Here is a 25,807-nt window from a genome sequence, read left to right on the forward strand (position 1 = left end):
TGTTGTCTATTCCATTTGCACAACAGCATGTGAAATTTATTGTCAATCAGTGTTACTTCCTAAGTGGACAGTTTGATTTCACAGAAGTGTGATTGACTTGGAGTTACATTGTGTTGTTTAAGTGTTCCCTTTATTTTTTTGAGCAGTGTMTGAACAAGAGAGCCTCATCGAAGTTGCAACAAGCGGTTCTGTGAAAATTTAATTCATTTTAATCAGAAGCCACTGCCTGATTTCTGGATTGAGCTGCGCTCAGAGTATCCTGCCTTTGCAWATCGCGCTGTTAAGACACTGATGACCTTTGCAACCACGTACCTATGTGAGAGTGGATTCTTGGCCCTAACTAAATTCAGGCACAAACTGTGTGTGGAAAATGATTTAAGACAGACTCCCTCCAATACAACCCAACATTGCAGAGTTATGAGCATCCTTTCAGGCACACCCTTCTCATTAACCTGTGGTGAGTTATTCACAATTTTCAAATAACAAATAAGGTTTTATATGCAAGATGGTTAAATAAAGAGCAAAAATATATATATATWTTTTTTTTTGCCCTGGTCTTATAAGAGCTCTTTGTCACCTCCCAAAAACTCCCAAAAACGAGTGTGTGTTTGTGGCAGGCTTACAATGATGGCAACAACAAAAAAACATTTGAGAGTGTGCTGACCCTGGTGCTAGAGGGGTACGCAGATGGAGGTTGACAGTTTGAAGGGGTACGAGACTATAAAAAGTTTGGGAACCACTGTTCTCAAACACAACACAGCCCTTATCTAGAAGTCTCAAGATCACTTAACCCTTGTGTTGTACATTTGAAAGAAGTGTTGATGTTATTTTGTAACAGTGTTACAATACAACAGTAGAATTGATGTACTGCAATTTTTTACTAACACAGTTGATTCCTCGCAAATGTGAGCTCATAAAATGATGAGCCTATTGTTTGCAGGCTATCTTGTGTGCACAGGAAGCTGCTGAGGGGAGAACAGCTGATAATGGATGGAATGAAACAAAATGGAATGAAAACCAGAAACCATGCGTTTCATGTATTTGATACCATTCCACCGATTCCGTTCCAGTCATTAAAACAAGCCCGTTCTACCCAATTAAGGTGCCACCAACCTCCTGTGCTTGTGTTGTACATTTAAGAACCCCCAATAGTGTTGCTTGTAAGTGTTGTACATGTTGATTGTACAACATGTTGATTACCCTCACAATGTTAACCCATTATAGTGCATGTTTGATGACATTAATGTAAGTGTTAACTCCCAATTAAATGGTGGGCCTATTGCATTTGTTTGGTGGAGGACTTGTCTCACCAGTCTTTCCAGCTCCACTCTCTCCTGTGATGAGGATACACTGGTCTTTATCCTGGTCCCTCAGAGAACGGTAGGCCTCATCTGCCAGGGCATAGCTGGAACACACAACAAGCACATCCACATTGACATACGTTCATAGTCCAAACACATTGGATATTCAATTGCGCCACAGATGTAAGTCCATCATTTCAAGGAAACTTCCATAACATACACAACTCATCCATTCCCATATCATCTATCATTCAAGCTGTTCTATCTTATGTGACACAGGCCAACTACATTGAAACTAATAGACTCGGAGATTCTATCTACAGAATATTCATGTTTCTCCATTGCTCACTGGGTTGATATTAGGGCTGTCCCAGAATAAAAACCAATCGATTGGTCGAAAATGTAAAACATGTATTGTTCCATATATGGACATAACCTATGTGTTTTAATAATCAACTATTTATGCATTGAGCTTTTCTGATGCTTCAAGCTCACTGTTTGATGAAATAAGACACAAATGTCGGCGGGAGCCAAAGATCAAGATAACAATAAGAAAAAAAACATAACCTGTCCCGACCATCCTCCTGCTCCTACTGGCTTCCACAGATTCTGCCATTACTCTCCTGAAGTAGCCGTTAATAGGCTATACGACGAGTCGGAAAACTTTCTCATGTGGAATGCCAATTTACTTAACCATAACTGGCACGCAGAAATGGTATTCATATGCACATTCTTGTGGAACAGTTTCATTTAATTTACAATAACGCCTTCATATCTCAAAATCATTGTCATATGGTTAATAAAGATTATATCCAGATGAAAAAAACTAAAAAGTAACTTCTATTGTCATTGGCAACTATGTAAAAATAGCCTATAAAGCCAAAACATTTTAACATTACAGTGTGCCAAAATGGCGCCAGAGGAGATGGCAGCCGTTTCACGGTCTCCTAACCAATTGTGCTATTATGTGTTTTTTCCCGCGATATTTGTAAATAATTTTGTACATAATGTTTCTGCAACCGTATCTTACGGAAGAAAAGAGCTTCTGGATATCAGGACAGCGATCACTCACCTCGGATTAGACAAAGATTTCTTCAACAACAACAAGCAGGACTCACACGATATTCTCCAAACACCCCACAGGGCAGACATCCCAATTAATCGCAAAAGGAAGCGACGCAGAGGACGAAGAGCCGGATGCMTCGCCCGGACCCGCAGAAGGTAACTAGGAAAGCTGCCGTTACCGTCAATATTACTCGCCAACGTGCAATCATTGGACAATAAACTAGACAAGGTAAGATCATGAATATCCTACCAACGGGACATCAAAAACTGTAATATCCTATGCTTCACGGAATCGTGGCTGAATGACGACATGGATATTCAGCTCGCGGGATACACGCTGCACCGGCAGGATAGAACAGCACACTCCGGTAAGACGAGGGGGGGCGGTCTGTACATATTTGATAACAACAGCTGGTGCACGAAATCTGAGGAAGTCTCTAGATTTTGCTCGCCTAAAGTAGAGTATATTGTGATAAATTGCAGGCTACACTACTTACCTAGAGAGTTCTCAGCTATACTTTTCGTGGCTGTTTATTTACCACCACAGACAGATGCTGGCACTAAGACCGCACTCAGTCAGCTGTATAAGGAAATAAGCAAACAGGAAACCACTCACCCAGAGGCGGCTCTCCTAGTGGCCGGAGACTTTAATGCAGGGAAAATTAAAGCAGTTCTACCAAATATCTATCAACATGTTAAATGTGCAACCAGAGGGAAAAAAATTCTAGATCACCTGTACTCCACACACAGAGACACGTACAAAGCTCTCCCTCGCCCTCCATTTGGTAAATCCGACCACAACTCTATCCTCCTGATTCCTGCTTACAAGCAAAATTAAAGCAGGAAGCACCAGTGACTCGGTCTATAAAAAAAATGGTCAGATGAGGCAGATGCTAAACTACAGGACTGTTTTGCTATCACAGACTGGAACATGTTCTGGGATTCTTCCGATGACATTGAGAAATACACCACATCAGTCACTGGCTTTATCAATAAGTGCATCGAGGACGTCGTCCCCACAGTGACTGTACGTACATACCCCAACCAGAAGCCATGGATTACAGGCAACATTCGCACTGAGCTAAAGGGTAGAGCTGCCGCTTTCAAGGTGCGGGACTCTAACCCCGGAAGCTTACAAGAAATCCTGCTCTGCCCTGCGACGAACCATCAAACAGGCAAAGCGTCAATACAGGGCTAAGATTGACTCATACTACACCGGCTCCGACGCTCGTCGGACGTGGCAGGGCTTGCAAACTATTACAGACTACAAAGGGATGCACAGCCGCGAGCTGCCCAGTGACACGAGCGTACCAGATGAGCTAAATCACTTCTATGCTCGCTTCGAGGCAAGTAACACTGAGGCATGCATGAGAGCATCAGCTGTTCCGGACGAATGTGTGATCATGCTCTCCGTACCCGCCGTGAGTAAGACCTTTAAACAGGTCAACATACACAAGCCTGCAGGGCCAGACGGATTACAAGGACGTGTGCTCCGGGCATGTGCTGACCAACTGGCAGGTGTCTTCACTGACATTTTCAACATGTCCCTTATTGAGTCTGTAATACCAACATGCTTGAAGCAGACCACCATAGTCCCTGTGCCCAAGAACAAAGGCAACCTGCCTAAATGACTACAGACCCGTAGCACTCACGTCCGTAGCCATGAAGTGCTTTGAAAGGCTGGTAATGGCTCACATCAACACCATTATCCCAGAAACCCTAGACCCACTCCAATTTGCATACCTCCCAAACAGATCCACAGATGATGCAATCTCTATTACACTCATTGACTACAGCTCAGCGTTCAACACAATAGTAACCTCAAAGCTCATCACTAAGCTAAGGAACCTGAGACTAAACACCTCCCTCTGCAACTGGATCCTGGACTTCCTGACGGGTCTCCCCCAGGTGGTGAGGGTAGGTAGCAACACATCTGCAACACTGACCCTCAACACTGGAGCTCCCCAGGGCGGCGTGCTCAGTCCCCTCCTGTACTCCCTGTTCACCCACGACTGCATGGCCAGGCACGAGTCCAACACCATCATTAAGTTTGCAGACGACACAACAGTGGTAGGCCTGATCACCGACAACGACGAGACAGCCTATAGGGAGGAGGTCAGAGACCTGGCCGGGTGGTTCCAGAATAACAACCTATCTCTCAACGTAACCAACACCAAGGAGATGATTGTGGACTACAGGAAAAGGAGCACCGAGCACGTCCCCATTCTCATCGACGGGGCTGTAGTGGAGCAGGTTGAGAGCTTCAAATTCCTTGGTGTCCACATCAACAACAAACTAGATTGGTCGAAACACACCAAGACAGTCGTGAAGAGGGCACGACAAAGCCTATTCCCCTCAGGAAACTAAAAAGATTTGGCATGGGTCCTGAGATCCTCAAAAGCTTCTACAGCAGCAACATCGAGAGCATCCTGACCGGTTGCATCACTGCCTGGTACGGCAATTGCGCGGCCTCAGAGGGTTRTGCGTACGGCCCAGTACATCACTGGGGCAAAGCTGCCTGCCTGCCATCCAGGACCTCTACACCGGGCGGTGTCAGAGGAAGACCCCAGCCAACCCAGTCATAGACTGTTCTCTCTACTACCGCATGGCAAGCGGTACCGGAGTGCCAAGTCTAGGACAAAAAGGCTTCTCAACAGTTTTTACCCCCAAGCCATAAGACTCCTGAACAGGTAACCAAATGGTTACCCGGACTATTTGCATTGTGTGACCCCCCCCCAACCCCTCTTTTACGCTGCTGCTCTCTCTGTTTATCTTATATGTATAGTCACTTTAACTATACATTCATGTACATACTACCTCAATTTGCCCGACCAACCAGTGCTCCCGCACATTGGCTAACCGGGCTATCTGCATTGTGTCCCACCACCCGCCAACCCCTCTTTTTATGCTTCTGCTACTCTCTGTTCATCATATATGCATAGTCACTTTAATGATACCTACATGTACATACTACCTCAATAAGCCTGACTAACAGGTGTCTGTATATAGCCTTGCTACTCTTTTTTCAAATGTATTTTTACTGTTCTTTTATTTCTTTACTTACCTACACACACACACACACTTTTTTCCCCCCGCACCATTGGTTAAAGCCTGTAAGTAAGCATTTCACTGTAAGGTCTACACCTGTTGTATTCGGTGCACATGACAAATAAACTTTGATTTGCAGGTAGAAAATATCCTGATAAAAATAAATAAATATCCTATAAGTCACACTGGCTATGCACKGCCTGTCTGCAACAAACTTGAAACATTATATCAACTACTAACTTGGTTCAGGCTTGAAGCACCTTGCAACATTGTATAAAATATATGCCAGTGTCAGGACAGACACAGCTTTAGACTATTTGCGCAAGTGATAATTAATAATCAGGTAGGCGTATTGTAATGTTTCCACTGGATCAGAGCATTACATGTCTCCCTTTCACACCGAGTGGTAATCGAAAGGGAGAGAGCTGAAAAGATTTTTCAAATACGTTGAGGAATTATTGTCAGTCTCAATGGATATAAAAAAAGACTGCTTGCCATTTGAGGTKARGAAAACATGACTTTGAGAAGCTCCACAGAGCTTTAGTTAAGGCACATTAATAAGACACTCAGAAATACTCAGATCCCCAAATGGGCACATTCATATGCCTACATTTGCACACAGGCCAAGTAGGCCTACTTCTACGCATAATCAGGTGCACGTCCTTACTCAACATTGACAGGAGCGCTCCAAAACAAAAGACAATGACTAAATTGACAAAACTCGTAAATGGAATGAAATGGATCAAAACTTCCTCTCACAAGTGTAGCATAGTTGAGCGCTCTGCAAAATGTCCCCTCCGACAATGAGAACAGTAAAAGACTCGAATAATAATATAAAGGAATTAAGAGACATTACCGTAACCAAAACAAACATTGTAGTTGAGAAATTATCGGAATTAACGCTAAAAATACTACTGGTGATAGAGTATATGTAATGGGGAATTGATAGACACTGACAATCAAAACAAACAATTCACACAATTAACTTAAGAAGCAATGAATGTGCAAAAATTGGCATCAGAGCGCATTCTGGAGAGAGATGTGCATTGTGCAGCCACAATCCCCTTAGTCTTGGACTGTGCCATCCCCGTGGCTTCTGCAATGGATTAGTCTCGGCCTCCGCAATGAATCAGTTCACGGAGATGGGTGCGAATAAGACAGGTGTCATGTGTGYCAAAATTTTGTTAAAATAATTCTCTCCACACACACAGCAATCGGAAAGTAWTCAGACCCCTAGACTTTTACCTACGTTATAGCATCAATAGATACATTTTTTTATGTCCTCAATCTACACACAATACCCCATAATGACAGAGCAAAAGCATGTTTTTAGAAATGTAAATATCACATTTACATAAGTATTCAGACCCTTTATTCAGTACTTTGTTGAAGCACTTTTGGCAGTGATTACAGCCTCGAGTCTTCTTGGGTATGACAGTGAAAGCTTGGCACACCTGTATTTGGGGAGTTTCTCCTGTTCTTCTCTGCAGATCCTCTCAAGCTCTCAGGTTGGATGGGGAGCATTGCTGCACAGATATTTTCAGGTCTCTCCAGGGATGTTCGATCGGATTCAAGTCCAGGCTCTGGCTGGGCCACTCAAGGATATTCAGAGACTTGTCTCGAAGCCACTACTGCGTTGTCTTGGCTGTGTGCTTAGGGTCATTGTCCTGTTGGAAGGTGAACCGTCACCCCCAGTCTGAGGTCCCGAGCATTCTGGWGCAGGTTTTCATCAAGGATCTCTGTACTTTTTGCTCCATTCATCTTTCCCTCAATTCTGASTAGTCTCCCAGTCCATGACGCTGAAAAACATCCCCACAGCATGATGCTGCCTCCACCATGTGTCACCAAAGGGATGGTGCCATGTTTCCTCCAGACGTGGCTCTTGGCATTCAGCTTTAGGAATAGCTTCTTCCATTTATGAATGATGGAAGCCACGGTGTTCTTGGGGACCTTCATTGCTGCAGAAATGTTGTTTTGGTACACTTCTCCAGATCTGTGACACGACACAATCCTGTCTCGGAGCTCTACAGACATTTCCTTTGACTTAATGGCTTGGTTTTTGCTCTGGCATGCACTGTCAACTGTGGGATCGTATATTGACAGGTGTGTGCCTTTCGAAATCATGTCCAATCAATTACAATAACCAAATTTCCCACAGGTGGATTCCAAACATCAGCACTGACGTCATCTGAGCGTGAATGTATGTTGTTTGTTTCTGAACACTGAAGGATAGCTGAACGAGAGMCCTCGGTTTATTATTTTGGTGAAGCTGACAGTGTTTCCTTGTAAATCTTGTTTTTATATAATTAGATTTTATTTTGAATCCTGCGGCTCTGTTGGGCTTCGTTGCAGTGAGCATTGCTGTCTGTCCCGGGATCCTGCCAGATTCCGCATGGGGGAGAGACACGGAAGCCCAGCTGGCTCTGCGGCCTCAAATGGGGGTCGCTATTGAACATTTCCAGCTCTGCAGGAGCTGTGTTTACTTTGCTTTGTTCCGGGACAATGTGGACCGTGCTGACTTTCAATGTTGCAACTGCTTGCTTGCAGAGGACTACAGGGGTGAAGTGGCTACTCTTAGCAAGCAGGTAGCAAACCTACACAAAATACTGGAGAATCCATGCCCGCCTACTTTTTCTTCCACCCCAGTAGCCGGACGTCGCTCTAGTCTGGTGGAATTGTCGCCGCCGTGTCGGCTCTCCACAGCCGACTGGCCGATGCTCAGCAGGGATCCATCCCCGAAGGGGTCTCCCCCTTCCCTGGAGAACAGAGCTGTTCTCAACCCAATCAACCAGCCACTGAGATACGTCACTTGCAGTGGAAGACGAAGAAAGTGTCCCCTGGCAACGGGGTCTCCTTGAAGATGTTAAGCCCGGACCTGACACAGACCAGAATCGCCCTGGATCCGGAGGTACCTGCGTCTTCGTCCTCTATTCTGTCTCCCTCGCCGGTGGCTTGTACCTCGGGTTCAAATCCTCAGAGCTCCCACTCTCATCAGACCGTGAGGCTGCTTGAGACTCCGGCCCATTCAACATCACCAGCTGTCATCATAGGCAGCTCTATGGTGAGAAACATCTCTGTTCCCAAGGCAAAAACCCTGTGCTACCCAGGTGCAAGAGTACAGGACATCACAAGGCTGCTTCCGAMTGTTCTACCACAGATGCCGGGAGCTGACGCTGTCGTAGTCCATGTGGGGTCAAACGACAGCAGGAGGGCTCGCTCGGAACATCTAAAAATTGATTTTGAAGAACTGATTTTAGCATTAAAAGACTCCAAAAAAAACAGCCAATAATTTCAGGTCCAGTACCATCGTTGGGCTGTGGGTGTGAAAGATTCAGCAGGCTACTGGCATTACACATCTGGATAAAATATTAATGTAGCTCTGCTGCAATCACTTTTATAGAAAACTTTGACACCTTCTGGAAACAGAAGATAGTCTACAGGAATGACGGAGTCATTCCAAATCATCTTGGCTCCTGGACTCTGTCCACGCATTTCAAGGCTGCGTTGAAACAATGACTTATCAATGACCCAAGACTAGCTCAGTTAATCCCTACCGTTGTGACAATGAGTCGTCACAATGCTGCATCAAATGTACATTATCCTAGGGGCGTTGGCGTTGGCAGTAAGTAACTTAATTTGTCCCCCTAATTACCTCTGTTGATCCTACAGCTATTGTATGGAGTAATCATGAGCCTATGAACCAGAGTTACACTGTTAGCACTGAGGCGGTGTGCTCTAGTAGGAAGACCATTGTGTGCAGCTCACCCTGGCTATCAGCTCCAATATAAATAACATGAGCAAGTCTACTGATAAGCTTCCCAGTAAAGCAATAAAAACAATCAAGCAACCCAGAAAAGTGCTAAAAATATCCCGTATTAACATATGCAGCCTGAGAAACAAGGTCCATGAAGTCAATAACTTGCTTGTAACAGATGACATTCATATGCTGACTATCTCTGAAACTCACTTAGATAATACCTTTGATGATACAGTGGTAGCAATACATGGTTATAACATCTACCGAAAAGACAAATGACAACAGGGGCGGTGTTGCGGTCTATATTCAGAACCACATTCTTGTAAAGCTTAGAGACGATCTCATGTTAAATACTGTTGAAGTAATATGGCTACAGGTTCATTTGCCTCACCTTAAGCCCATTCGTGTGGGAAGCTGATATAGACCACCGAGTGCTAACAGTCAGTATCTGGATAATGTGTGAAATGCTTGATAATGTATTTGGTATCAACAGAGAAGTATATTTTCTGCGTGATTTAAGTATCGACTGGCTCTCATCAAGTTGCCCACGCGAGAAAAAACGTCAGGTTCAGGTTGTCAGTCAACCTACAAGAGTATTTACAAACAGCACAGGAATGCAATCATCAACATGTATTGATCACATCTTTACTAATGCTGCAGAAATGGTATAAAGCAGTATCCAAATCCATAGGATGTAGTGATCACAATATAAAACCAAAGTTCCAAAGGCTGGGCCTAATATAGTGCATAAGAGGTCATACTTTAAGTTTTGTAGTGATTCATATGTTGATGATGCCAAGAATATTTGCTGGTCTGTGGTGTGTAATGAGGAGAAACCAGACGCTGCACTTGACACATTTATGAAATTGCTTATTCCAGTTACTAATAAGCACGCACCCATTAAGAAAATGACTGTAAAACTATTCAATCCCGTTGGATTGATGAGGAATTGAAAAATTGTATGGTTGAGAAGGATGAGGCAAATGGTAATGCAAATAAGTCTGGCAGCCCAACTGATTGGCAAATGTACTGCAAGATAAGAAATCATGTGACTAAACTAAATAAAAAGAAACTATACAAGGRAAAAAAATGCAATAAAGAATGATTGTAAAATGYTTTGGAGCACCTTAAATGACATTTTGGGGAAAAAAGCAAACTCGGCTCCATAATTTTTTGAASCGGATGGCTCATTCATCACAAAACATACTGATATTGCCAACTACTTGAATTCCTTTTTCATTGGTAAGATAAGCAAACTTGGGTATGACATGCCAGCAACAAACGTTGACATGACACATGGTTTTCTATTTTTTTTATAAKTTTTATTTTCGTAAATACTTTAACACATTTTTGGTTAAGGGCGTGTAAGTAAGTGTTCCACTGTGTCATGACGTTGCCCTCTTTGGGTACAGCGAGCACCATCCCCCTCTCTCTGTCTCCTACACTCAGGCTGCTGCGACCTCAKGTCGTAAATTTCTGGAAGAGATTATCTCCTCATGGCCACAGTATAGAGAGAGAGTGAGTTTTCATAGAGAGAACAAAGGAATTTCTTCCACCTCACAGAACTTGAGGTCCGAACAACATTTATGTTCTGGAGAAGGTGTAAAAGATCGGTGAAGAATCCAGCTACGAACTGGTCCGTTTGGTACAATTTTGTGAAACAATACGGCCACATTACCATAACGCTGTTTATTCAATAGCCTCAGATATGAGGCTTACATCTAATTGTTGTATAAGATGAATGAGTGAGGATGATACTGTTTGTGAAAATGTGTAATGTGATTTTGTACTGTTTAATGAAGGAAACTCCAATTCCCTTTGGAGTTTAACTAAATCAGAGGACCGCCCATGAGCACAGTTATGGTCTTGCGTCCTGGGACAGGCCCTTTTCTGCTCTTCCAAATAAAACTCCCACCCGGGTTTTCTATCACCAGACCAGCTTACCTCGATAACGAGAGTGCCAAGGTTTGAGAGGAGACCATAAACCTGAGTATAAGCTAAAGTTTGAGTAGATGGCTGAATCTTTTAACCATACTACGTGGTTAAACTCTTAGACTATCGATACCGACAGAATAAGAACAAGTATTTTATATTAATTACTAGTCTGCAGCTAGGAATTCGGTATCATTGAACGGGAAGACCTACAACCGCCGAAACAACTATTCTATAACGACATGAATGAATGTCACGCTGAACTATCCATTCTAACCACGACAGARAGAGAGAGAGGGCGGACATACTCTCCAACAGAAACTAACTTTTCAACAGAGATCCCGACGACACACTGAGTGTAAATATATATATTGATTGCAATTGTTCCCGAATGAGTGAGCGTTCATGTGCAAAGGATTAGCATTTCAATTGTTATAATTATCAACTTTGTAGTGTCTCATCTCAGTAGACCCCCACTTCCCTTTTTGTCCACCAAGCCGCGATACTGGTTTATCCCACTAGGGAAACTCCGTTATCATTTCCTTGTAACTATCTACTGTTTGTTTATGCATCTGTGAATTACTTAGTTAGTAATTAAATGATTTAAGACAATTGATGTATGGATGACTCAGTGAAGACTGGGTTTGTGCAGATAACCAACAATTTACGACGTTTGGAATGAGACTAACATGAGGTAAATAATAATTCATTAATTCGAAGACTAAGTGATCAGATATTAAAAAATCTGAAAGTTATATTAGGAAAATTATAACTTTATAATCTGAATATTTTCCTTGGTGCCCTGACTTCCTAGTTAATTACAGTTACATGATTAATCAGTTTAATCGCGTAATAATAATTACAGAGTTATTTGATTAAAAAGTTTTCCGTTTTAATGATGACAAAGACACGACAACTGTAAGGTCTACTACACTTGTTGTATTCAGTGCATGTGACAATTAAATTTGATTATTGGAAAAGCTGACCACGACTCCATTTTGTTGCTCCCTGTCTATAGACATAGACTAAAACAGGAAGCTCCCGCGCTCAGGTCTGTTCAACGCTGGTCCGACCAATCTGATTCCACGCTTCAAGATTGCTTCGATCACGTGGATTGGGATATGTTCMGCATTGCGTCAAACAACAACATTGATGAATACGCTGATTCGGTGAGCGATTTTATTAGCAAGTGCATCAGCGATGTCGTACCCACAGCAACKATTAAAACATTCCCAAACCAGAAACCGTGGATTAATGGCAGCATTCGCACGAAACTGAAAGCGCGAACCACTGCTTTTAACCAGGGCAAAGTGACCGGAAACATGACCGAATACAAATAGTGTAGCTATTCCCTCCGCAAGGCAATCAAACAAGCCAAGCGTCAGTATAGAGACAAAGTAGAGTCGCAATTCAACGGCTCAGACACAAGAGGTACGTGGCAGGGTCTACAGTCAATCACGGATTAACAAAAGAAAACCAGCCCCGTCGTGGACCAGAATGTCTTGCTCCCAGACAGACTAAACAACTTCTTTGCTCGCTTTGAGGACAATACAGTGCCACTGACACAGCCCGCTACCAAAACCTGCGGACTCTCCTTCACTGCAGCCGACGTGAGTAAAACATTTAAACGTTTTAACACTCGCAAGGCTGCAGGCCGAGACGGCATCCCCAGCCGCGTCCTCAGAGCATGTGCAGACCAGCTGGCTGATGTGTTTACGGACAAATTCAATCAATCCTTATCCCAGTCTGCTGTTCCCACATGCTTCAAGAGGGCCACCATTGTTCCTGTTCCCAAGAAAGCTAAGGTAACTGAGCTGAACGACTACCGCCCCGTAGCACTCACTTCCGTCATCATGAAGTGCTTTGAGAGACTAGTCAAGGACCATATCACCTCCACCCTACCTGACACCCTAGACCCACTCCAATTTGCTTACCGCCCCAAAAGGTCCACAGACGACGCAATCGCAACCACACTGCCCTAACCCATCTGGACAAGAGGAATACCTATGTGAGAATGCTGTTCATCGACTACAGCTCAGCATTTAACACCATAGTACCCTCCAAACTCGTCATCAAGCTCGAGACCCTGGGTCTCGAGCCCGCCCTGTGCAACTGGGTACTGGACTTCCTGAAGGGTCGCCGCCAGGTGGTGAGGGTAGGTAACAACATCTCCACCCCGCTGATCCTCAACACTGGRGCCCCACAAGGGTGCGTTCTAACCCCTCTCCTGTACTCCCTGTTCACCCACGACTGCGTGGCCATGCATGCCTCCAACTCAATCATCAAGTTTGCAGATGACACTACAGTGGCAGGCTTGATTACCAACAACGACGAGACGGCCTACAGGGAGGAGGTGAGGGCCCTCGGAGTGTGGTGTCAGGAAAATAACCTCACACTCAACAAAACAACGGAGATGATCGTGGACTTCAGGAAACAGCAGAGGGAGCACCCCTCTATCCACATCAACGGGACAGTAGTGGAGAGGGTAGTACGTTTTAAGTTCCTTGGCGTATACATCACGGACAAACTGAATTGGTCCACCCACAGCGTGGTGAAGAAGGCGCAGCAGCATCACCGGGGGCAAACTACCTGCCCTCCAGGACACCTACACCACCCRATGTCACAGGAAGGCCATAAAGATCATCAAGGACAACAACCACCCGAGCCACTGCCTGTTCACCCTGCTATCATCCAGAAGGCGAGGTCAGTACAGGTGCATCAAAGTAGGGACCGAGAGACTGAAAAACAGCTTCTATCTCAAAGCCATTAGACTGTTAAAGAGCCACCACTAACATTGAGTGGCTGCTGCCAACATACTGACTCAACTCCAGCCACTTTAATATTGGAAAAATTGATGTAAAAAATGTATCACTAGCCACTTTAAACAATGCCACTTTTTATATGTTTACATACCCTACATTACTCATCTCATATGTATATACTGTACTCGATACCATCTACTGCATCTTGCCTATGCCATTCTGTACCATCACTCATTCATATATCTTTATGTACATATTCTTCATCTCTTTACACTTGTGTGTATAAGGTAGTTGTTGTGAAATTGTTAGGTTAGATTACTCGTTGGTTATTAGTGCATTGTCGGAACTAGAAGCACAAGCATTTCGCTACACTCGCATTAACATCTGGTAACCATGTGTATGTGACAAATAWWWTTTTWTTTGAGGTGCCACAAAGAGGGACTTAGGAAAATTGCAGTTGTCTCAGAACAGGACAGCATGGCTGGCCCTTAAAAGTACACAGAGAGCTAACATTAATGACATGCATGTCAATCTCTCATGGCTCAAAGTGGAAGAGCGATTGACTTCATCACTACTTGTTTTGTAAGAGGTGTTGACAAGCTGAATGTACCAAGCTGTCTGTTAAATTCTTGCACACAGCTCGGACACCCATGCATACCTCACAAGACATGCCAGCAGAGGTCTCTTCACAGTCCCCAAGTCCAGAACAGACTATGGGAGGTGCACAGCACTACATAGAGCCATGACAACATGGAACTCTATTTCACATCAGGTAACTGATGCAAGCTGTAGAATCAGATAAAAAAAAAAGGTACAAATATACCTTATGGAATAAGGACTGTGAAGAGACACACACAAAGGTACAGACGCATGCATTGTGATATTGTTGTAWGCTAGTATTAAACATTTTGTATTGGAGATATGTAGTGGAGTAATATTATATGATGTACTGTTTTCTCTTTTGTTTATTATGTAATGTAAGTGCTTTAATATGTTTGGACCCCAGGAAGAGTAGCTGCCGCCTTGGCAGCAGCTAATGGGGATCCCTAATAAATACAAATACAATCAATTTGTAGAAACATCAAGGATGATCAATTGAAACAGGATGCACTGGAGCTCAATTTTGAGTCTCACAGCAAAAGGTCTACGTATGTTTTTACCTTTATTTAAATAGGCAAGCCAGTTAAAAACAAATTATTTTTACAATGATGGTTTTAGGAACARTGGGTTAACTGCCTTGTTCAGGGGCAGAATGACAGATTGTTAGATTGTTACCTTGTCAGCTCGGGGATTCGATCTAGCAACCTTTCGATTACTGGCCCAATGCTCTAAGCGCTAGGCTACCTGACGCCCCTATACTTATGTAAATAAGTTAATGTTCTTTATTTTTAATATATTAGGGGTCTGAATAGTTTCTGAATGCACTGTATATATTTGCTACTGCTCGACCCCAAAAGAATCTTGTTCGACTAACAGCCTATCGACCAAACAATCAACCAGTCAAAAGATTGAGGTCAACAGTAGAGATATATTGAGTTGATATAGGGATAATAGGGCAGACAGTAAATATTTAGATGACTGACAAACTGTTGGGCCAGGCCGTATACTTACTAACCAATAGTGCTGAGCGATTAGTGCTTTTTGAGGCCGGTTCGGTTTCGGTTAGATTATAATCACCGTTTTAGATTGATAATTTACTTAAACATTAAATGCACTATGCATTATGTGGGTTGAATGCTGTAACTACACAGAATAAAACAATTAAAAGTCCCATGATAATAGTGACTGGGAGTCCCATAGTGCAGCACACAATTGGCCCAGCATTGTCCGGGTTTGGCTGGGGTAGGCCGTCATTGTAAAGAAGAATTTGTTCTTAACTGACTTGCCTAGTTAAATAAAGGTTTAAAAAAATTATAATTAGAATAATCATCATCATGTGGATGCATTTGTTCACTTTGCTGTTGTAGTGACCTGGTTGCATTTAGTCAATTTGCTGTGCAGTGTCCAACTGATTACAATGCATTTCCAGCAGGATCACCTAGACTAAACTGATTGAAAAACAAAGAACTTCTGTGAGTGAAATGCTGGATGCTTTGATCTGAAGCCAGTGGCAAGTGTGTGGAAAATGGATAAGGCGCCAAGCATGACATTTTGATTATCTTTGTTTAATGAGAGCAATCTTATTGAGCAGACAAAGTTGAGTGGAAATCAGTTGCAGCTGCAAGCTTCCATTGAGAGGCAATGAAACTTGAATGATGGATTTTGCATTAGCATAACTGATATTACCCTAACTATCAAAAACAAGTGAATGGTGGTCAAAATAAATAAATTAGGTAAAATGAACCCCAGCCATACATTCCAGGACGTTTACACAATGGGAAAGTCAGACAGTATAGCAAACTAGATTCCCCTTAACAATGCTGGGATTGTCATTGTCCTGCTCTGATGGTTAAATATCAAGAGTGTGTGTGTGTGTGTGTGTGTGTGTGTGTGTGTGTGTGTGTGTGTTGGGGGGAATGTAGGCATTTAGAGGTGGCAAAGCCTGCATAACTGTACAGCTTTGATGATGGCTGACTGGGTGTTGCGGGAAAAACTAAAGGGGACGTGGCTGACGTGCAAACCGATATTACATTTTTTTTATTGGTTAAAATTAGGTTTAGGGTTAGGGGTTTGGTTAAGTTAAGATAAGGGTCAGTTATAGATTATGGCAAGTCAATGGGCTGCTTGTCAGAAATGTCCCCTTAGTCTTTCCCAGGTGTTGCGGTGGTCTATACTTTGGAAGGGACACAACCACATGGTGTAGAAGCAGCCACCCCATTGGGTGACGCGATGTTAGTAGCCACCCTATTGAGTGAGGCCATAGTTCTTTATGGATCACACTTGGCACCCAAACAGTCATCTATTCTACAGTGCAGTTATAGTAGTGTTCCAAACTCTCCCTAACTTGCCCACCAGACTCCAAATTAGCCCTGGAAAGTCTACCAGCTCCCATTTTCCTCTCTGTGTGTACTTTTCTACATTCATTACTCGGGAATTTTCCAGAGCCACCACTAATAATAGCTCTGATTGTGGAGGAAATGTTGCATGTAGTTTCCTTTTTGTGAAAATCCCTAAACACCCCCATACATTAAGAAAATATGGCAAATGGATTCTTGTTAAAAAAGGCAAGGTAAGYGAACTCTGGCTGACATGCCTCTGTAGATGCACCTAGGTAGGTCTGCTCTCCAAAAGGACAAACTGAGCCTGAGGAGATTCATGGTTCAAACTACCAGGCCACATAGTTGATGCCAGATGTTTTATAGTCTGCATTCATTCCTGGTCCCAATAGACTCCCTATGATATAGAATATTAATTATATGGTCTACTGTCCCCTTGAAATGTCACTAATAAAATGGTTACATTAACAGCCATATGAACCCAGGCCACTGCCGAAGGTAATTTTGCAGGAATGTAGGCATCAAAAATAGCCGTTTTCCCAAGTGTCTAATTTTAGTGGCACGTCCTGACCTCATTCCTCACCCACCCGAGGAGGACTGTGGTTATTCACTAGTTTTAACAATGTGAGTAATGTTATTAAGTAATCACATGCCACTTCAGACCACAGACTGTCTAAGCTTCAGATGCACGCAAACTCTTTCACACACCACAAATCAGAGCCTCAGACCCACAGCAGTTCTGCATACTTTACATTCAGAAAATAATGTAGGCTTACATTCTGTGTATTATATTACATAATGTAGGCTTACATTCTGTGTATTATATTACATAATGTAGGCTTACATTCTGTGTATTATATTACATAATGTAGGCTTACAATAATTTAGGAGATTGGGGATTATTGATTTTGTATTTACGATCAGATATACAGTATAACATGCGTATGTAACAGGGATCATTGTGGAAAGCAACATTACTTATATGATCACAAAAATCTGAACCATTGCGGAGACCCTGATATGCTTTGTGCACTGATTGACTTGACTGCTAGCCCAGCAGACAGCCGTGAGGAGGAGAGAGGCAGAGAAATGTACACCAGGCAACAGTTAAAAGTTGACGACACTGCATCCTGCGTGGATAGCTATTAGAGATCTGGGTTCCACACCATCACATACAATGCCTTCAGAAAGTATTCACACCCCTTGATTTTTTCCACATTTTGTGTTACAACCTGAATATAAAATGGATTAAACTGAGATTTGTCACTGGCCTACACATAATTGATTTTTTCCACATTTTGTGTTACAACCTGAATATAAAATGGATTAAACTGAGATTTGTCACTGGCCTACACATAATACCCCATAATGTCAAAGTGGAACTATGTTTTTCATTTTTTTAAACAAATTAATAATGTAAAGCTGAAACGAGTCAATAAGTATTTAACCTTTTAGTTATGGCAAGACAAAATAAGTTCAGGAGTAAAAATTTGCTTAACAAGACACATAAGTTGCATGGACTCACTCTGTGTGCAATAATAGTGCTTAACATGACTTCCTCATCTCTGTAGCCAACACATACAATTTTCTGTAAGGTCCCTCAGTCAAGCAGTGAATTTCAAATACAGATTCAACCACAAAGACCAGGGAGGTTTTCCAAGGCCTTGCAAAAGGCACCTATTTTTAGACATTGAATATCCCTTTGACCATGGTGAAGTTAGTGACGTTATTATTTACAAGTTGGATGGTGTATCAATATTGTGAAGTCCCTGGCAATTCCCAGCCCTAGTAAGAGGCTAGTAGGGGAGGGGATAGAGAGGAGCAGGGTGGGTGGGAGGGCCCATGCCAGGAGACGTGCCAAATGATCAGCCATCACACAACGTGACTGCAAGCGTTCACCCATTATGAAGTTGAGCAGGTCATATGAATATGAATGGGCCAATCACAATATGAATGGGCCTGCCTGCAAGCTGGTGCATGGAAACCAGGGGTCAACAGAGACAAAGTAAGCCAAAACTAAAAGTCTGTCAAACTCCCCTCTGTGTGTCTGTAGGGATTGGTGGGGAATGGGGCAACACAAACACACGGTAGCATCTTGTTTGTTACAGTTCTCCTCCCTAAAGTCAAAGCAGCTCAACACTCGAGGCTTAAAGGCCAAGAAAAGGAGAGAAAATATGTCCGGTCCTCACCAGGCACTGTGGCCAGGCCACACCCTGAGGAAAAAGGAGAAATAAAATAAAAGAGGAAATCGGAATTAAATCAGACCACCTGCGTGGCCACTGCGTCGCGCAAATATCAAGACCATGAGAGTTGCCATTTATAGGCTACACAGGGTTTCTTATTTAAGCACTAAGGCCCAAGGAGCTGTGGTATATGGCCAATATACCACGGCTAAGGGCTGTTCTAATGCACGACGCAACGCGGAGTTCCTGGACACAGCCCTTAGCTGTGGTATATTGGCCGTATATCACAAACCCAAGGTGCCATATTGCTATTATAAACTAGTTACCAACATAATTAGAGCAGTAAAAATACATGTTTTGTCATACCCATGATATACCATGGCTGTCAGCCAATCAGCATTCAGGGCTCGAACCACCCAGTTTATAAATCAGTTTATAGAACGGGTGGGTCTAATCCTGGATGCTGATTGGTTAAGACCGCATTCCAGTTGCTGTCTATTCCACAAGTTACCACAGGCTAAATCTATGACGCTGAAATGCCTTTACTCTGTAACATCTGACTGCGCAATCCACGGTCTCATCAGCTTAGCCAGGCGATGTATATACTTGATCTCCACTGTAAAAAGCATCTAGACATTATCTCCCATTTATTTTAGATGAGCATTGGGTTTTCAACAGCGTAGATTTGTAAAAACGTTGCTGTTCATCTCTCCTACATTTGCTGTCTCATGGTAATGAACGTGTCGGGATTCGGGACAAGAGAGGTTGCCAGGTTCTCTCAGCCAGTTGAAATTATGAATCAGCATAATGTTTATGGATATATATAAAGAAATGTATGAAGAAAAATGCGAAACGCAGCTAGTTTACTGTCATTGCAGCTTCAGTTTGAAGTGATTGTGTTCGCTGTGTAGTTGGCCATCTCATCTGCACAGCGGCCTGGCGAGAGAGCAAATGTTCTATGCCAGGCAAAATCGTGAACCATTACCTCATTGTTATGGATGTATCCCCCCCMAAAAATCCCTAGAAAACAACAAACGCAGATGCAGCTACTTTGCTGTTATTCTGGCTGCACTATTTGATGTGACTGAGTTAGCCAAAGTTGGCTAGCTAACAAGCAAGAGATAAGAATGTTGCCAAACATCATGGCAGAAGAACATTTTGAACATATGACTAAATCCATAGAACAAAAATACTTAACTGGGTCGCGTCTCTGGCAACCGAACCGATAGAACGAACAATCAGACGGCTTGGGTAGCAACCCTAGATTTGTGTTGGGAGTCTGACTACTGTATATCTCGTGGAAGGACAAAATACTATGAATAAATTCATCATGAAAATATGTCAATCATTATTTGAATATGTTGGTAACCCGTTGTATAAAACGAGTAATGCCCGAGAAGCCAGTGTTTGGAGGATATATTGGTAAGGTTTGCCTGCCCGAGACAAAAACAGCAGTGCCAATATATCCTCCAAATACCAGCTTCTCTGGCATTATCACTTTTGTGGACAGTATGTCAAGGTAAACAATGCACCAAAGGCACATGAAAGTGAAGGCACAACCCAAAAGCCAGTACGCCACTGGCCCAAAAGCACCCTGGTCTGACCAGGGTATCAGAGAGAAGGAGAGAGAGTGAAAGAAATAGAAAGAAAGCCAACAGATATGGCAGCTCTGCTTCTAGCTCCTAAGCAACTTTGCAGTATTATGTTTTTTTGTGTGTTATTTCTATTTTATTTACAAGCATTTCACTACACCCGCAATAACATCTGCTAAACATGTGTATGTGACCAACACAATTTGATTTGGCAGCGGTGAGATGCAAAGCCACACTGGCATGAGGCAAGCGGCAGAAAATAGCCACTCAGCCTTTCTTCTCCTAACCCTGAGTATGAGGGAGGGAGGTAGAGGGATCTGAGATCTGGAACCTTCTGCATCCGAAAGGGAAGGACGTCACTCCTCTCTCAACGCCAAGTTCAATTCCCCTGCAGACATGATTCATGGTTAGCCTGATGAAACCATAGCCCACCCAACCTAATGGGGAACGACAGATCCTCCCTCAACCAACTTCAGGGTTTATTTTTGATATTGAAACGCCTATGTCTACATAGCGGTTTACATTGCGTTTACTGTTACACTGCTGAGTGTTTCTCTTATATCAGAGTAATTACACAATATTTAATGTACATGCAGTAACTTTTTCAATCGGCATGATGTTATTCAAATAACAGCTAGCCAAGGTTGTAGGAAGCTCGGTCATAATGTAGATGACGTAGATGGCGCCATCTTAACGGCTCTTAATATGGCTGGGGGMGCTATTTTCACGTTTGGATGAAAAGAGTGCCCAGAGTAAACTGCCTGCTACTCAGGCCCAGAAGCTTAGATATGCATATTATTAGTAGATTTGGATAGAAAACACTGAAGTTTCTAAAACTGTTTGAATGATGTCTGAGTATAACAGAACTCATATGGCAGGCAAAAACCTGAGACAAAATCCAACCAGGAAGTGGGGAAACTGAGGTTTGTAGGTTTTCAAGTCTTTGCCTATCCAATATACAGTGTCTATTAGATGTCAACAGTCTTTAGAACCTTGTTTCAGGCTTCTACTGTGAAGGGGGAGCGAAGAAGAGCTGTTTGACTAAAGCTAATGGCATTCTGCCAGAAGTTAAGTCAGGCGCGAGGCCGTGAGCGAGCTCCTTTTCATTTTTAAAGACAAAGGAATTGTCCGGTTGAAACATTATTGAAGATTTATGATCAAAAACATCCTAAAGATTGATTCTATACATCGTTTGACATATTTCTACGAACTGTAATGGAACTGTTTTGACTTTGTCTGGACTTGCCCGCGCCTTGTGAATTTCGATTGGTGAACTAAACATGTTAACAAAAAGGAGGTATTTGGACATAAAGATTAACTTTATCGAACAAAACGAACATTTGTGGAACTGGGATTCCTGGGAGTGCATTCCGATGAAGATCATCAAAGGTAGGTGAATATTTATAATGCTATTTCTGACTTTTGTTGACTCCACAACATGGCGGGTATCTGTATGGCTTGTTTTGGTGCCTGAGCGCTGTACTCAGATTATTGCATGGTGTGCTTTTGCCATAAAACTTTTTTGAAATCTGACACAGCGGTTGCATTAAGGAGAAGTATATCTTTAATTCCATGCATAACACTTGTATTTTCATCAACATTTATGATGAGTATTCCTGTAAATTGATGTGGCTCTGCAAAATCACCGGATGTTTTGGAGGCAAAACATTACTGAACATAACGCGCCAATGTAAACTGAGATTTTTGGATATAAATATGAACTTTATCGAACAAAACATACATGTATTGTGTAACATGAAGTCCTATGAGTGCCATCTGATGAAGATCAAAGGTTAGTGATTCATTTTATATCTATTTCTGCTTTTTGTGACTCCTCTCTTTTTTTCTGTGACTAGGCGCTAACCTAACATAATCAGATGTGTGCTTTCGTCGTAAAGCCTTTTTGAAATCGGACACTGTGGTGGGATTAACAACACGTTTATCTTTAAAATGGTGTGTAACACTTGTATATTTGAGGAATTTTAATTATGAGATTTCTGTTTGAATTTGGCGCCCTGCACTTTCACTGGCTGTGGTCAAATCGATCCCATTAACAAGATTTCAGCCGTAATGTTATTTTGTTTGTTTTTTCGCATTGTTCATAACTTGTTTTGCACATAATGTTGCTGCTACCATCTCTTATGAATGAAAAGAGCTTCTGGTCATCAGAACAGAGTTTACTCACCTCAAATTGGACAAGGGGTTCTTCAATGAGTCGGATGCAAGGGATATACTACAGACACCCAACCAGGCCCAGATCCCTGTGATTCGTTTGAAAAGGAAAAGTAGGTTTCGCGGAAAGAGATCAGGATACCTTGTGAGGATCAGGAGACGTGTGGCTAATCTGCCCTTGCCTTCCGTTATGCTAGCTAACGTTCAATTGATGGAAAATAAATGGGACGAACTGAAAGCACGAATATAATACCAACGGTACATTCAAAACTGTAATATCTTATGTTTCACCGAGGCGTGGCTGAACGACGACATTAAGAACATACAGCTGAGGGGTTATACACTATCAGCAGGACAGAACAGCAGCCTCTGGTAAGACACGGGGCGGGGGCCTATGCATATTTGTAAACAATAGCACGATATCTTAGGAAGTCTCAAGGTGTTGCTCGCCTGAGTATCTCATGATAAGCTGTAGACCACACTATCTACCAAGAGAGTTTATCTTTATTTTTCGTAGCTGTCTACATACCACCACAGACCGAGGCTGGCACCAAAACCGCACTCAATGAGCTGTATTCCGCCATAAACAAACAGAAAAACGCTCATCYAGCGGCGGTGCGCCTAGTGTCCAGGGACTTTAACACAGGGAAACTTAAATCAGTTTTACATCATTTCTATCAGCATGTTAAATGTGCAACCAGAAGGAAAACAAATTATAGACCACCTTTACTCCACACACAGAGACATGCACAAAGCTCTCCCTCACCCTCCATTTGGCAAATCTGCCCATAACTCTATCCTCCTGATTCCTGCTTACAAGCAAAAATTAAAGCAGGAAGCACCAGTGACTCGGTCAATAAAAAGTGGTCAGATGAAGCAGATGCCAAACTACAGGACGGTTTTGCTAGCACAGACTGGAATATGTTTAGGGATTCTTCCAATGGCATTGAGGAGGACACCGGCTTTATCAATAAGTGCATCGATGACGTCGTCCCCACAGTGACTGTACGTACATACCCCAACCAGAAGCCACGGATTACAGGTAACATTCGCAATGAGCTAAAGAGTAGAGCTGCCGCTTTCAAGGTGTGGGACTCTAACCAGGAAACTTATAAGAAATCCCGCTATGCTCTCCGGAGAACCATCAAACAGGCAAAGCGTCAATACAGGACTAAGATCGAATTGTACTACACCGGCTCCGACGCTCGTCAGATGTGGCAGGGCTTGCAAACTATTACAGACTACACAGGGAAGCACAGCTGAGAGCTTCCCAGTGACACGAGCCTACCAGACGAGCTAAATCACTTCTATGCCTACTTCGAGGCAAGTAACACCGAAACATGCATGAGAGCATTAGCTGTTCTGGCACGACTGTGTGATCACGCTCTCCGCAGCTGATGTGAATAAGACCTTTAAAAGTGGTCAACATTCACAAGGCCGCTGGGGCAGATGGATTACCAGGTTGTGTACTCCGAGCATGCGCTGACCAACTGGCAAGTGTCTTCACAGACATTTTCAACCTTTCCCTGGCTGGTCATGGCTCACAAAACCTTCCTCCCAGAAACCCTAGACCCACTCCAATTTGCATACCGCACCAACAGATCCATAGATGAAATCTCTATTGCACTCCACACTGCACTTTCCCACCTGAACAAAAGGAACACCTATGTGAGAATGCTATTCATTGACTACAGCTCAACATTCAACACCATAGTGCCCTCAAAGCTCATCATTAAGCTAACCCTAGAACATAACACCTCCCTCTGCAACTGGATCCTGGACTTCCTGACGGGCCGCCCCCAGGTGGTAAGGGTAGGTAACAACACATCCGCCATGCTGATTCTCGACACGGGGGCCCCTCAGGGGTGTGTGCTCAGTCCCCTCCTGTACTCCCTGTTCACTAATGACTGCATGGCCAGGTACGACTCCAACACCATCATTAAGTTTGCTGATGACAACAGTGGTAAGCTTGATCACAGACAATGATGAGACAGCCTATAGGGAGGTCAGAGAACTGACCGTGTGATGCAAGGACAACAACCTCTCCCTTAACATGATCAAGACAAAGGAGATGATTGTGGACTACAGGAAAAGGAGGACCGAGCACGCCCCTATTCTCATCAACGGGTTTGTATTGGAGCATGTTGAGATCTTCAAGTTCTTTGGCGTCCACATCAACAAACTAACATGGTCCAAGCACACCAAGACAGTCGTGAAGAGGGCACGACAAAACCTATTCCCCCTCAAGAGACTGAAAAGATTTGGCATGGGTCCTCAGATCCTCAAAAGGTTTTACAGCTGCACCATCGAGAGCATCCTGACGGGTAGCATCACTGCCTGGTATGGAAACTACTCTGCCTCCGACTGCAAGGCACTACAGAGGGTAGTGTGAACGGCCCAGTACATCACTGGGGCCAAGCTTCCTGCCATCCAGGACCTCTATACCAGGCGGTGTCAGAGGAAGGCCCTAAAAATTGTCAGACTCCAGCCACCCTAGTCACAGATTGTTCTCTCTGCTACCGCACGGCAAGCGGTACCGGAGCGCCGAGTCTAGGTCCAAGAGGGTTCCAAAAGCTTCTACCCCCAAGCCATAAGACTCCTGAACAGCTAATCAAATGGCTACCCAGGCTATTTGCATTGCCCCCCCTACGTGCTGCTACTCAGTTATCTATGCATAGCCACTTTAATAACTCTACCTATATGTACATAATTACCTCAACACCGCTGCCCCAGCACATTGACACATTGACTCTGTGCCGGTACCCCCTGTATATAGCCCCGCTATTGTTATTTACTGCTGCTCTTTATTATTTTTATCTTACTTTTTTTATAGGTATTTTCTTAAAACTGCATTGTTGGTTAAGGGCTTATAAATAAGCATTTCACTGTAAGGTCTGTTGTATTCGGCACACGTGACAAATAGAAATTTGATACAGTAGCAGGCTCTGATCTCATCCAGCTCAGACCAGAGAGTGGCTCTCCAGGGGCAGGTTCCAGGATATCCACGTCTTGCACTGATTGAGCCACAGAGGAAGCTACCCTTTCCTGCTCCAGCCATG

General features: G+C 43.3%; 1 protein-coding gene across 9 annotated transcripts in view; it reads right to left on the bottom strand.

Moving 5' to 3' along the window:
- The window catches only part of LOC111977383 (unconventional myosin-Ib), a 139,395-nt gene that overhangs the window by 66,728 nt on the left and 46,860 nt on the right, over positions 1 to 25,807 (bottom strand). For all 9 annotated transcript variants that reach the window (XM_024006822.2, XM_024006792.2, XM_070448157.1 and 6 more), the window contains exon 4: positions 1,311 to 1,405. In XM_024006822.2, the coding sequence (XP_023862590.1) occupies positions 1,311 to 1,405 (95 nt within the window). The remainder of the gene's footprint in view (positions 1 to 1,310; positions 1,406 to 25,807) is intronic.

Source organism: Salvelinus sp. IW2-2015, linkage group LG2 (assembly GCF_002910315.2).
Source record: "Salvelinus sp. IW2-2015 linkage group LG2, ASM291031v2, whole genome shotgun sequence".
Classification (NCBI taxonomy): Eukaryota; Metazoa; Chordata; class Actinopteri; order Salmoniformes; family Salmonidae; genus Salvelinus; species Salvelinus sp. IW2-2015.